Genomic DNA, 13217 nt, shown 5'->3' on the forward strand with positions numbered 1-13217 from the left:
CAATGTATCTTGAATCTCTCTCTCTCTCTTAGAAGCATATGGCAATGGTTCCCCAATTTGGATCAAGTTGGAATCCCTAGCACAAAGAAACACACACATCAAAAGGTTCTATTTACAAATCAAAGAATGAACAAGAGGGAGTTTAGAATATGGTCCTTTCAATGTTCATCTTCAAGCTTTAAGCATTCTAAAGGCATGAGGCCTAGTTGCTCTTTGACATTTATAGCACTCTAAAGGCATGAGGCCTAGTTGCTCTTTGACTCCATTTTGCATAGGGAAGGTCCTAAAGTCTAAGTACTTTTGTCCATTTTTTGCATTTTTGGTCCACAACAATCAAACAAAAACACAAACACAATAGTATATACACAATTATGTGCTCAAGTGAGCAAATGGAAAATTGCATTAACATAAACATGTGCTCAAGTGAGCAAAGGAAAAACAAATGGATAATATGTGCAAGAATAGTAAATTGCATAAAAGTAAAGAGCAAGAGTAAATGTTAATGGTTAATAGTTAGTGTTAGTAGTTAGTGTGTCATAAGGCAAATTTAGCGCTATGTTAAGCAATCGTAATTGGACTTATGTAGAAGTCACAACTATCTGAGGCCGGTCAATAATAATGTAGGCAATAACACAAGTTAGAAGTCTTGATTAGTGAACCAAGTTTCAACAACTTGCCATGCCAAAAAGAAGAAGAGAATTGATCTTGTATTGGTTTAAGTCTTTTGCATGATTTAGGAAACAACCTATCCTTAATGCAAAACCATTCACTTGATCAATTGATCAAGATGAATTAGATTTGAATCAAGGAAGATTAAGTCTCCCTAATCAATGCTAACTTATCAACCTTCAACTCATTGATCAAAAAGAAAAAAAGAAGAAGGAGAAGAAAGAGATGAATAATGGAAAAGGAAATGGAAAGAATAAAGTGCATAAGGTGAAATAAAATGTACCAATCCATGTGTGTTGACCAAATGACATTTGAAGTCAAAGTCAAACCATGAGAAACCAGAAATGGGATGAAGATTGGAGGTCAAATAATAAGCAAAATATTTTTGGCATTTTTAATATCAAAATAAACTTGAATTAAAAATAAAAGAAAGGTCAAACTTCAAAATCACTTCAAATCAACCTTGAAAGGTCCAAGTGATTTATCCCAAGTTCAACAAGGTCAAACAAGGTTTGACAAAAAATTTCAGCATTTTTAAAGGTCAGAAACTATTTTTAATCAATTAAAAATGAATAAAAATAACCTAATTGAACTAAAATCTCAAATAAATCTCAAATCAATTAGAAAATTGATGAGAATATTTTTCATAGATCCATCATCATTCAAATAGGTTAGGAAAATATTTTTGTATTTTTTGAATATCAAAAACTATTTAAAATGAATTAAGAATAACCAGAAAAGAGAAAATTCACAAAAAATATCAAATGACAAAATAAAAAATATTAAAAATCAAAATTAGAAACTAGAAATTATTTCGAGAAGAATGCAATTAGTCCCATATTTTTTGGATTAAAAATGAAGAAGATATGAATTTTTGAAAATAAAAGAAATGAAAGAAATTAAATCAGAAAATAGGAAAATAAAAAAAAACCAGGAGCATCTGATCAAGCCTTATTAATTGACGTGGCTGATCAGACGCTCCACATGCGCGATTCCATGGTAGACAAAAGTCAGCAGCGAAACACATGGCATTAAAATAAGTCATATGAAGGAAGGGCCAGGATTAGATCGTGGTCAATGGATCCAAGGGCCATTAGGCCATCCACGTGTGGACGGTGGTGGAAACCACCATCTTCTCCGGTGAGAAGCCAAAATCCGGCCACCAGTTGCAGGTTTTCAAACCTCAGCCAAACCACACGATCCTTATATCAAAATGAAGCTGGGGCGATGTACATCACCCCTGTATCCTTGAATTGCACTCAATCTTTCTATAGAATAAGAAATCTGAGCTGGAAGATTCAGGTACAAAAATTGCAGTTCATTAAAACACAAAATTAAAGCCACCACTGGCTTGCCTCTCAAGTGAGGACTTCAGAAAACACATTGGCCAGGAAAATAGATTATGGAACAAGGAGATTCGAAGCAAAAATCAGTTGGACCATACCTTTGGATTGTGAAGATTTGAGCTGATTTCTTTGCTTCCTTTTGCAAAACAGAAGTACAATGGACTAAAGGATGAAGGTCTAAGAACTTTAGATCCAAAGATTCAACCAGATTTAGTTGAATTTCAGATCTGAAAAAGTTGAAGAAAAGTGAAATAGTTCCTTTGGTAATGGTTATGGATTCAGTTGTGCAGCATCTCAGGCGCCATTAGGTTGATCATGAATGAAGCTGAGCATGTTTATTTATAGTGGAAGTTGATGCAAGCAGGTGGAAAATCCGTGTGCATGGCAAGAGGATATGCATTGCATGGGCTTGCATGATCATGTAGAAGGCCCAAATCCAATGCCAAATGCAATCTGAAGTATAATTGAGCTGAAATGGATGTGTAGTTGGCAATGCATAGGCTTGTGTAATGAGTTCCAACATGTTATGCACAATTATGCCTAAAACGTCTCCTCTTCGAAAATGCCATTTGCCAAATCCAAACATGAGCATGTGAGTAATGGTTGGAAAGGTCTTGATGTAAGGAATAAATGTTATGTTGGGAAAAAATCCATTTGAAGTGTGGAAATTAGTGAATTTTGAGTTTAAAGTGTAAGGTGCAAAGCATGCAAAGGTGAGGTTTCCAAATTCGGCCAATGTTCAAGCCCCTCTATTTTGATGATGCAAAATTCAAATGAAACAACCTTCAACATCAAAGTTGTAGATATTTTCAAGACAATCAAAATGGACTTAAATTTTGCATCATTTGGATTTTCTATGAAAGAGTTATGGGCACTTGAAGTTGGACATTTTTGACATTCAATGCATTTGGTCCAAAGTGACCTATAATTTTTTGCATTATCACATGTATTTCCTTTGAGCTTTTGAAATTTTGTTCAACATAACATTTGAATTAGACATTGTAAGCTTTCCAATGCAATTGATCCCACCTGAAAATCATAAACAATGAATGAGGTATGTTCTTGGGAAGTTGACCCAAAATTAGGGTTTCAGTCAAAATGACCTATAATGACTTGGAATGGGAGATGACCTTCCAAGCTTCAAATCAATTTTTGATGAACATGAAACTTGTTCATATTGTCCTTAAGAACATATTTTATTTTGGGATCATCTCCATTTGACCAACACATAAAATGTTAGGTCTTAGTACATTTCAAAATAGTCAGATGAATTGACTGATCACCTTCTCAAGTCCATGACTCATATCTTGATGAATTGAAGATTGAGGACACTCAAATAAGTTCAAATATGCATGAAATGATGAATGAGAGAACTTCCCTTTATTGTATTTGATCATGGGCTGAGGTTGCTTCAAGAGCAAAGCATTGTGGTACACAGATGAATTAGGGTTTCCTTTGGAAACAAACCTCAAACTCTTTGACTTGCTTTGATAAAAAATGATGAATTGAGATGCTAGGGAGGCATATTTGATGGATGAGAGATTTGGGAACCATTACCATGCTTGTTTTCATCTTCTCTTGGCCATATCTTTGCACAAATGATCTCCTAGGAGCTTTTAGACCTTGTGATTGCTCAAGCTACAAACAAAAGATGTTAGTGACATAGTTTTGTCCTTTTGGTTAGTAAACAAAATAAGAAAAGCAATGATATACAATTCAAACATGCTTGGTGATCTCAAACCACTCACAAGAGGTCCCACCCAAAGGTAAGGGGAACCAAGATGCTTATGATCCTTGAGGCTTTGCAAATGCAATGTTATGATGCCATGAGGGATCTTAGGGATAAAATTGGGGTCTTACACTGCCCAATAGCCGGTAGTTGTAAATCCTATTTCTGCAGTTTTCCCCAGCAAGGCTATTCTTACGCAATAATGGTAACGACTACACCCTCCTGGTGGTTCTAAGTGATCCATTCGTGATATGTTCATCTTAACCGATGACGGGTGTCCTCTCTGTCAGATCTTTATTATATCTTTACCCAGTAACCGACAGTGGATAATAAATTTCTACTCCTCCTGTGTTGAATTTCATTTCTTCCCCAGTTTAGTTGAGTGTGTATCTCCTTAGTGAAATCACTTTTCCTGCATGATCCAAGTACGTCAGTTTTATCATGATCTACTCATTTCCCTTGCAGATGTTTTTACTTCCTCGGCTGAGTCTTTCCATTTTTTATGGAATTCCTCTAGTCTCCCATCAGTTTTTAAGTTATAGCCTGGCCTACGCATAACCTCTTTTATCCCCTCAGAGTCTCTGTCTCCATAGTGAGTTTTCCTCACGGAATGCGTTATGCTCATGTGGACCTTCGGTATCTCTGCCCCACAGAGAATTTGCTTACATTCATATCATATTCATCATGAGGTCTCTTAGGGACCAAAATTTGTTTCTATATGTTGTTATTTAAGCCCATTCTACTGAGTCGATATGAAGATTTTAACCTTCACATCCTCAGTTAGAATGTCCTTAAATAGGGGCAGTTGTAAGACCCCAATTTTGACCCTAATATCCCTCATACAATCTCATCATATGCATTAGAATTATGATCATTCCTTAGCATCCTCCTTACCCCCCTTTCATTGGGTTTGTTTTAGGAAAGATCACCAAGCACCATGTGATTGTATCATACTTGTATATTATCATTTTACTAACCAAAATACCAAAAATATGTCTTTGCATTTGCCTAATTCTTTTGTAGGTAGGGCATGATCACCTTGATCTATCAAATCCACATTTAGGGTTTAAGACCCTCATTGTTAAGAGCACAACCAAGGAATGATCCACAAGAGCTCTAAGAATCATATATGAGTCCCAATGATCTCTACATGTTATTTTGATCAAGCATTCTTCAAGACATTTGAAGTTGATTTGTCTTGGAAACCCTAATTCATCTGGGTATCTTGAGTAACTTGTTCAACAAGCTTCTTCACCAATTGATCAAATTTATCAAGGGACACTTCAAGTCCATCATACTATGCATATATGATCTCCCATGAGTCTCAAAAGTCAAGATAATTTCAACTTAGCAAGTTCGTTGGTGGTTGGTCAGATGAATTCATCTAATAAAAACTTGGTCTCCCTAGACCCTATCTCCTATAATTTTCCTCAAATAAAAATTATTCCAAGAGAAAATTTATTATAAATGACATTACAAACAACTTTTATGTTGAGGTCTAGAGCTAATTTTTCCTAGAAATTCATTTTATATGTTGGAACATTATAGGTCATTTTGTCTAAACCCTAATTTGAAAGTCAACTTCCCAAGGCCATAACTTGCTCAATTTTTATGATATGAAAGATTTCCAAGTTTCAAAATCAAATTCAAGGTGTCTACTTTAACTTTTCTGTTTATAGGAAGAGTTAAATCAACTTTTATGAGCATGTGATATGAGGATACATTATAGGTCATTTTGGACCAATACCATTGAACAACTGATTTTCCTCAACTTCAAAAATGCATAACTCACTCATCCTAAATCCAAATTATTTCAAATTAGTTACCATTTTTAAGGTATTTAAAATAGATACAACTTTGATGAAGACACGTTTCTCATTTGGAGCTCACATAAAATGTTAAGCAAGGTGGAATAACTGAATATGAGACTTGACACTTAGAAATATTTTCAACATGTTGAAATTTCCAAACTTCCACCTCAAAATTAACCATGATAAAAGTTCCAAATGGAGAATTGTTAAACATAAGAGTTGTTCCTCTTGATCTAAGCTTTCCAAAGAGTCCTAACTCATTCATTTTGGACTAAGTTTGATGGGTTTGTGCATGGTGTAAATAGGCATGTATCAGTTGGCAAGATTCAAGCTTCAAATGATCAAATAACTTTGCCTTTCCACTCAAGCTTCATGCAGACCTCATTTCAGTTGAATATGAACTTAATTGGATTGCTTCCTGGGCCTGTACATGCCCACGCAAGCATGTGCATTGCATTGCCAAATTTGGACAAATTTTCAAGTGTGCAAATAACACTTCATTTTACTATAAATAGAGACCCTCTGTGCTTATTTGAAAGGACTTGCGCGCCAATTTTTCCTCCACACTTCAAACCCTCTCATTTGAAAGGAAAACCTGAGAATTTTCATTTTGAAAATTGAGTTTGAATCTCACTGTTTGGAGATTAAAAAACTCCAGGATCCAAAGCTTTGCATTATTCTCAAGCCACTTCCACAAGCTCCATAAGCAAGATCAAGAACGAATTGAAGCAAGAGAGATCCATTTCTACACAGCATTGAAAGTAATTTTCCAGATTTTTCTTCTCTTTGATTCTCTCTTAATACTTATCAATTCTCTTGGATCATTGGTTTTCTGAAGTCCTACCAATGTAGGCAAGAAGATTGAGTTGTTTTGAGGTCAAATCGAAGCAACTCAGTTGACACACCTTAAAATTCAACTCCACATATATCTCTATATATTTGGAGTTAGTTAAAATTGAGGTGATATTCGTGATCTACGCCATTTTATCTTTCAGATCATGTCCTCCTTTTTCATTTATGATGTGGTAATGAATGGATCAATCCAGCCAAGGTCGCCTGAGAAGACGACCGACGCTTTGCTCCGACAATGATGTGGCTCGGTCTAGAGCCATTAGATGGATTCAAAATCTTTTAATCACGAGGGTACATGTTGATTACCAAGCGTGTGGATGTTTGACTCAGGCGCATCAAGGAACGTGCGCACTCAACCACTTGATTTGCCACCTCAATTAATGAGGCAGATCAAGTGGTCCATAATTTTTTGATTTTCTAATTTTTATTTTTATTCTTTTGATTTTTATTAATTCATAATTAATTTTAATATTGATCCAAAAAAGATTTTCACCAAAAAAAATTAAATAAAATCCTCTTTCATATTTTGAATTAAAATCATTTTTTGGATACTTATTAATATTTTTCATGATTTAATTGATTTTGTGAATATTTTTAATTATTTAAAAATATTTTAAATCTCCAAAAATTCTAAAAAAAATTCTCCAAGGTCCTTTGACCTTGTTTGACCTATGATAAATCTCATGACTATTTCTATGGTGTTTTGATAAGGTTTTTGGAAATTGACCAATCATATTTAATTTAATGCATTATTTTTATTATTTTTAATTGTTTAAATGCCAAATAAATTATGTTGAGCCATTTTGATTGACTTTATAAGTTTGACTTGTGTTGTTGGGCCTTGGTCAAAGTTGATTTGACTTTGCTAGGTTAAAATCATTGGATATAGGGGATTGATGGAATGTACATTCCATCTCCCAAAATGAATGAATGATCTTAATTTGGTAAAAGTCCTCCTTTGTCCAATGTGAGTGTGATCCATTTCCCCTCCCTCTGTATCTAATTCCCCTTCTTTATGCATTCATGTCATGGACCTATGATATCTCAATATCCTAAGGCTAGTTGATTGCAAAATCAACATAAGTATGGATAAGACTAGATCCACCACTTTGCATATTCTTTTTTGTGTGTGGTATGTTTCATGAGCATAGTTCATTATTCTATGTATATAATATGCATTAACACCAAAATTCTATTGTCCGACCTCAAATAATTGTGACTTCTACATAAGTCCAATGACGATTGCTTAATATAGCGCTAACTTTTGACACAAAAGGCATAGCATTCTAGTTAGTGAGATTGTAAGTCTCCCCTCTTTCATGGTATTGTGTGGAAACTTAGCCTTTTTTCCTTCCTTTGGAAGATATCTTGGTTCAAGGATCCAGGCTTGTGATAAGTGGGTTGAGTGTTCTCCAAAGAATGACTTAAAACAAAAGCAAAAGCCATACTAACTTCTAACTCATTAACAACTAACATTTAATTCCAAGTCATTTACTTTTGATGCACTTTATTTTTAAGCCTTATTCATTTTCCATTATTCATACCATTCTAATTATTTATGTTTATGTCATTTTCACTTTGCCCACTTGGACCATACTTTATGATATATTTTGTTTGTGTATATTGTGTTTGTTTGTGTGGTCTTTGACCATTAATTTACATAATAAGAACAACAACAAAATATCTTGTGTGGACTGTTGGTTTGATCTGAGGCAATTGGACTTAGAATTTAGGCAACACTCCTTATGCAAAGGACTTGGCCAATGCTAACTTTCATGAGACCAAATGCTTGTAGCTTGAAACTTCATCTGATACATCATTGAAGATCCATTTGAGTTCATCTGCAACATGATCATTGTGAAGCTATTATTTTGAACCTGTGACTTACGCATTGTGAAATTCATCTGCTAAATGGGCAAATTTGAAGAAGATCATGAAGTTGCTAAGCTTGGATGTGGCTATCTTTATTTGATGCCTTGCTCTTTAAATTGATATTTTGTGCAATGTTTGTTGCTTGATTCTAATGTCCAAGGGAATTTGGGTTTCTATATGACATTCTTGTCTATTGGATTGTAGCCCATTCGTCAGATCTTTTCAACTCTCAACCTTTAAATTTATGCTTAGGATTAGTCTCTTCATCTCTTCCCCATTTCTTTAATTTCAAAATTTATCTCTCCTTTTAAAAAAAAACTTCTTTGCTTGTGCTTGTTTTCTAAACTTAGACAATCTTGCAAACTAGAAACTTTGGCCTTATGCCATTGCATTTTCAAACTCATTTTCTTAAATCAAACTTGTAAATATACTTAACTATACTTGACTTAAAATTTTCAAAATCCAAAAAGAACTAACTCATTCAAACCATTTTAGGCCTTTGTGCCCTTTCAAATTTAAATTTTTGTTAAAAGCAATAGATCCACTTTGAAAATGATACCACGAACTACGAGGTTTTAATCTCTCCTTTTTATGTTGGTACGTAGGCACAAGTCTGAAGGTCTTGTCAAACAAAAAAGTATAATTAATGAATTCTCTACTCATCCCCACACTCTATTTATTGCAAACATCATTTTGTACAAAAAGACATATGCACACAAGAAAGGGCTCCCTAGGAGTACCTAGGACACTTTCGGTGCTAACACCTTCCCTTTGTGTAACCAACCCCCTTACATGTAATCTCTGGAATTTTATTAGTTTTGATTTGAAAACTTCTTATTTGTGGGTTTTGTTCGTACTTTTCCCTTTTCCCTTAGAAACAATAAAAGCGTGGTGACGACTCTTGTTATTTGATGTCTAGTTTACCCATATCTTGATGATCATGAATTTACCGCTACATTTCTCACAACTCAACCACGACCATTATTCAGATCATGAAACATCAATTCCCGAACTAACTTACGTCTAAGTTAGGCCCAGTTCATGCATGCTCGTATGATTTGACTTTCGCGGTGGATATCGGGTCCTCTATGAGGCTTAATCCCCAGTTCAAGCGATCATCATCCGTATGGGACTCTAACCCATTTAGGGTCTCTTTCACTGTATGGGAATCTAACCCACTTAGGTGTCCACCTTTCCCCCATGTCCGTCGTGGTTGGGAATCAAACCCAATTGAGGCCCGAAGCATCAATCTTACATCCCAATGCTTACTCATCTAAGCATACCAAATAGAGATGTGCACCATCACAGAAAAACACATATTGTGAATACATGATCGGTCCCACAAATCATCGGTTCCACAAACCATAACAAGATCCATCGATCACAAGTGACTTCATTCACCATAATACACAAACAATAACATGGCATGTTCCATACACTACGTCTCATTCTCAATCATGGCAACCATTCATCCACGACCTCCACATAAGCGTTGTATGAATGAATATCGTCATCCAATGGTATCTAAGTTATAAACCTAACTCATGGCCTAATACCAATCCTAGGTTAACTTACTAGATTCATCATGTAATTTTCACCATTAGCATGTATTCAACACAAGCATAGCATCACAAATGATTAATGGCTGGAAGAATGCACTTAGAAACACTTAAGAAATGGATTTTGAAGTTTTTAACATAAGTCAATCGATTGGTTGGGGAAGCCCAATCGATTGGTTCCTCTCACATTTCTGTTTTTCAAAGTTTGCAAAGGATCAATCGATTGATCCTTAGTGTCAATCGATTGGCTCACTAAAATTTTCCACTGTTCCAAAATAGAAAGTTTGTGTAATCAATTGTAATACACTGTCAATCGATTGGTCCTGCTAAAATTCCATTTTCTGTAAAACAAAAGGGTTGTGCAATCGATTGGTTGCGGGGACCAATTGTTTGGTCCTCACACATTTCAACATTGTCAATTCACAGAACACCATTTCCTCTGTTAATCCATTTCCAAAAAAACACCCACTCCTTCTTCCAACAAACCCATCATACTACATGCTCATATAGACATATATATCAAGGATTTCAAGTTCATAACCACAACCAATCACTTACCCACAACCATAACAAATCATGTAATCACAACAATCATAAGAACACATCAAAGCACATGTTCATGGAAATCAACAAAAGAAAGAGAGATATTCATCATACAGCACGGACTTTCGTGTTTCATCTATGTTTCTACAACCCTAATCTCTAGAAATCCTAGGGTTTCTAACTAGAACCCACCTCAAGAAATAGAAGATGAGAAGTTGTTGAAGCTGAGATGAGGATGAAGATGATGGTGTTGGTTCCAATCTTTTCTTCTTCTTCTTCTTCTCCACTAGCTTGTTTTCTCTTCTTCTCTTGAGCTTCTTCTTTACTCCACTAACCTTTCTGATACATTCAGAAAATGAAGTGGCTTATGATAGGTGGTATATGATAATAACATGTGGTGGTGAGTGAGTCAAAGATCGTTAGCAAGTGGCCATGAGAAATGTGTGGTAAGAAAGTGGTTACTAGTAGCAACAAATATCTCAAGTGGCACTAAACTTGTACTAGTTGTTCTACCGGAGCAATTGACCCATTATTAGTGTTACCAAAATGTCCCAATTAATAAAAGGTCAGTCCTAATTAATATTAATTAAGTCAACCTGAACTCACTACTTACTATATTTATCCCAATTGATAACTTTTAGAGCACATAGGAACTCATTTGATCTCAATTAATAAGAATTTGGGTATTTAAGGAAATAAGGGGTATTACATCCCCCCCCCCTTAAATAAAATGCATCCTCGAATTTAAATATCACCTTGAAGAGATGAGGGTAAACTTCTCACATTTCTAACTCCATTTCCCAGGTAGCATCGCCCGGATGTGCTTCATCCCACTGAACCTTAACAAGAGGAATCTCCTTATTACTTAACACCTTAACTTCTCGTCCTGCAATGCGACTTGGTAGAGGTTCGAAAGCCATATATGCTTCTACTTTTATTGAATCTGGAAGAATAGGCTGAAGAGAATCTGGAATGAGCTTACGGAGTTGAGATACGTGAAAAACATCATGCCTTTCTGATAGAGAAGATGGTAAAGCTAATTTGTAGGCTACTTCTCCAATCCTCTCTATAATCTGGTATGGCCCTATGTATCTCGGACTTAGCTTCTGTGACTTAAACGGTCCTTTCAGTCTCAACCTCAGAGTCACCTTCAAAAATACATGATCACCTTCATCAAATTCCAATGGTCTTCTCCTGTGATCTGCATAGCTCTTTTGGCGATCTTGCGCTTTCTTCATCTTATCACGGACCATTCTTATCTTTTCAGTAGTCTCTTGAATAATCTTTGGTCCTAAGATCCTTTCTTCACCAACTTTCATCCACCATAGAGGTGTCCTACATTTCCGTCCATACAAGGCTTCATAAGGAGCCATCCCAATACTTTCATGATAACTATTGTTATATGCGAATTCAATCAATGGTAAGAGCTTCTTATTCCCTCCACTTTCAAGTACACAAGCTCTTAATATATCTTCTAGTGTCTATATCGTCCATTCAGTCTGACCATCCATTTGAGGATGAATAGAAGTACTCAAACATAATCTCAATCCTATAGCTTGCTAGAATGATTTCCAAAATCTTAAAGTAAACTTTGGGTCTCTATCAGACACAATACTAGTTGGAACACCATGCAACCTAACAATTTCTGAAATGAACAATCGTGCAAGATGACTTGCCTTGTAAGTAGTCTTCACGACCAAGAAGTGCACAAACTTAGTTAACCGATCCATAATCACCCAAATTGAATCATAACCACCTTGGGTCCGAGGTAACCTCGCTGCAAAGTCCATTGAAATATTATCTCATTTCCAAACTGGAATCTCTAAAGGTCGCAATAAACCACCTCGCTTCTGATGTTCGATCTTTTCCTGCTAACATACTACGCATTCCGACAAATACTCTGCAATATCTCTTTTCATTCCAGGCCACCAATAATCCTTCTTCAAGTCTTGATACATCTTTGACGAACCTAGATGTATGGTAAACACCCCCTTGTGAGATTCCTCCGAAACTTTTCTTTTCAGCTCGGCATCATTTGGAACACAAATCCTTTGATTAAACAGAATAACTCCATCCGGTGACTGAATGAAACCTGGTTGAATCGACATCTCTTGCAACTTCTCATCTATCATTTGTCCTTATCGGATCTCTTCCCTTAGGTTAGAAGTAACATCCAAATTTCCCATTATCACACCATTCTGCATCCAACTAAACTGAAGATTATGATCTCGGAACTTTTCCAATAATGCGTATTCTAACATCATCAACTCAGCTTTCTGCATCTCTCTCCGACTTAAGGCATCGTAACCTTATTCGCCTTCCCCGGGTGATACTTAAGCTCAAAATAAAAGTTCTTCAAATACTCCATCCATCTCCTATGTCTCATGTTTAACTCTTTCTGGTCAAACAAGTATTTCAAACTCTTGTGATCACTAAACATCTCAAAATGCACCCGATACAAGTAATGCCGCCACACTTTCAATGCAAAAACAACAACAGCTAGTTCAAGATCATGAGTCAGATAGTTCTCTTAATGAGGCTTCAACTGACGAGAGGCATAGGCTACAACCTGACCACTCTGCATTAACACCCCTCTTAATCCTTCCTTAGAGGCATCATAAAATACTTCATAAGACTTACTAGGATCAGGGATGATTAAAACAGGGGTAGTTGTTAGCTTTTCCTTCAAACTCATAAAACTCTTCTCACACTTCGAATCCCATTTGAAAGAAATTTCCTTCCGGGTAAGTCTAGTCATTGGTAATGCTATCTGCAAAAACCCCTTTATAAACCTTCAATAGCAACCGGCCAAACCTAAGAAACTTCTGACTTCGGA

The 13217-nt window shown here is 35.8% G+C and overlaps 1 protein-coding gene across 1 annotated transcript; it reads right to left on the minus strand.

Moving 5' to 3' along the window:
• Positions 1–11160: 11160 nt before the first annotated feature.
• LOC127094483 (uncharacterized) lies at positions 11161–11754 on the minus strand. Its single transcript, XM_051033311.1, has one exon. It carries the CDS (start codon positions 11752–11754, stop codon positions 11161–11163), a length of 594 nt encoding a protein of 197 aa, XP_050889268.1.
• Between the last annotated feature and the right edge of the window lie 1463 nt (positions 11755–13217).

The sequence above is a fragment of the Lathyrus oleraceus genome, chromosome 6 (genome assembly GCF_024323335.1).
Source record: "Lathyrus oleraceus cultivar Zhongwan6 chromosome 6, CAAS_Psat_ZW6_1.0, whole genome shotgun sequence".
Classification (NCBI taxonomy): Eukaryota; Viridiplantae; Streptophyta; class Magnoliopsida; order Fabales; family Fabaceae; genus Lathyrus; species Lathyrus oleraceus.

Excerpts from the sequence above, each read along its gene's own strand:
- LOC127094483 (XM_051033311.1), bottom strand. The coding sequence starts at position 11,754 with ATGGCTCCTTATGAAGCCTTGTATGGACGGAAATGTAGGACACCTCTA.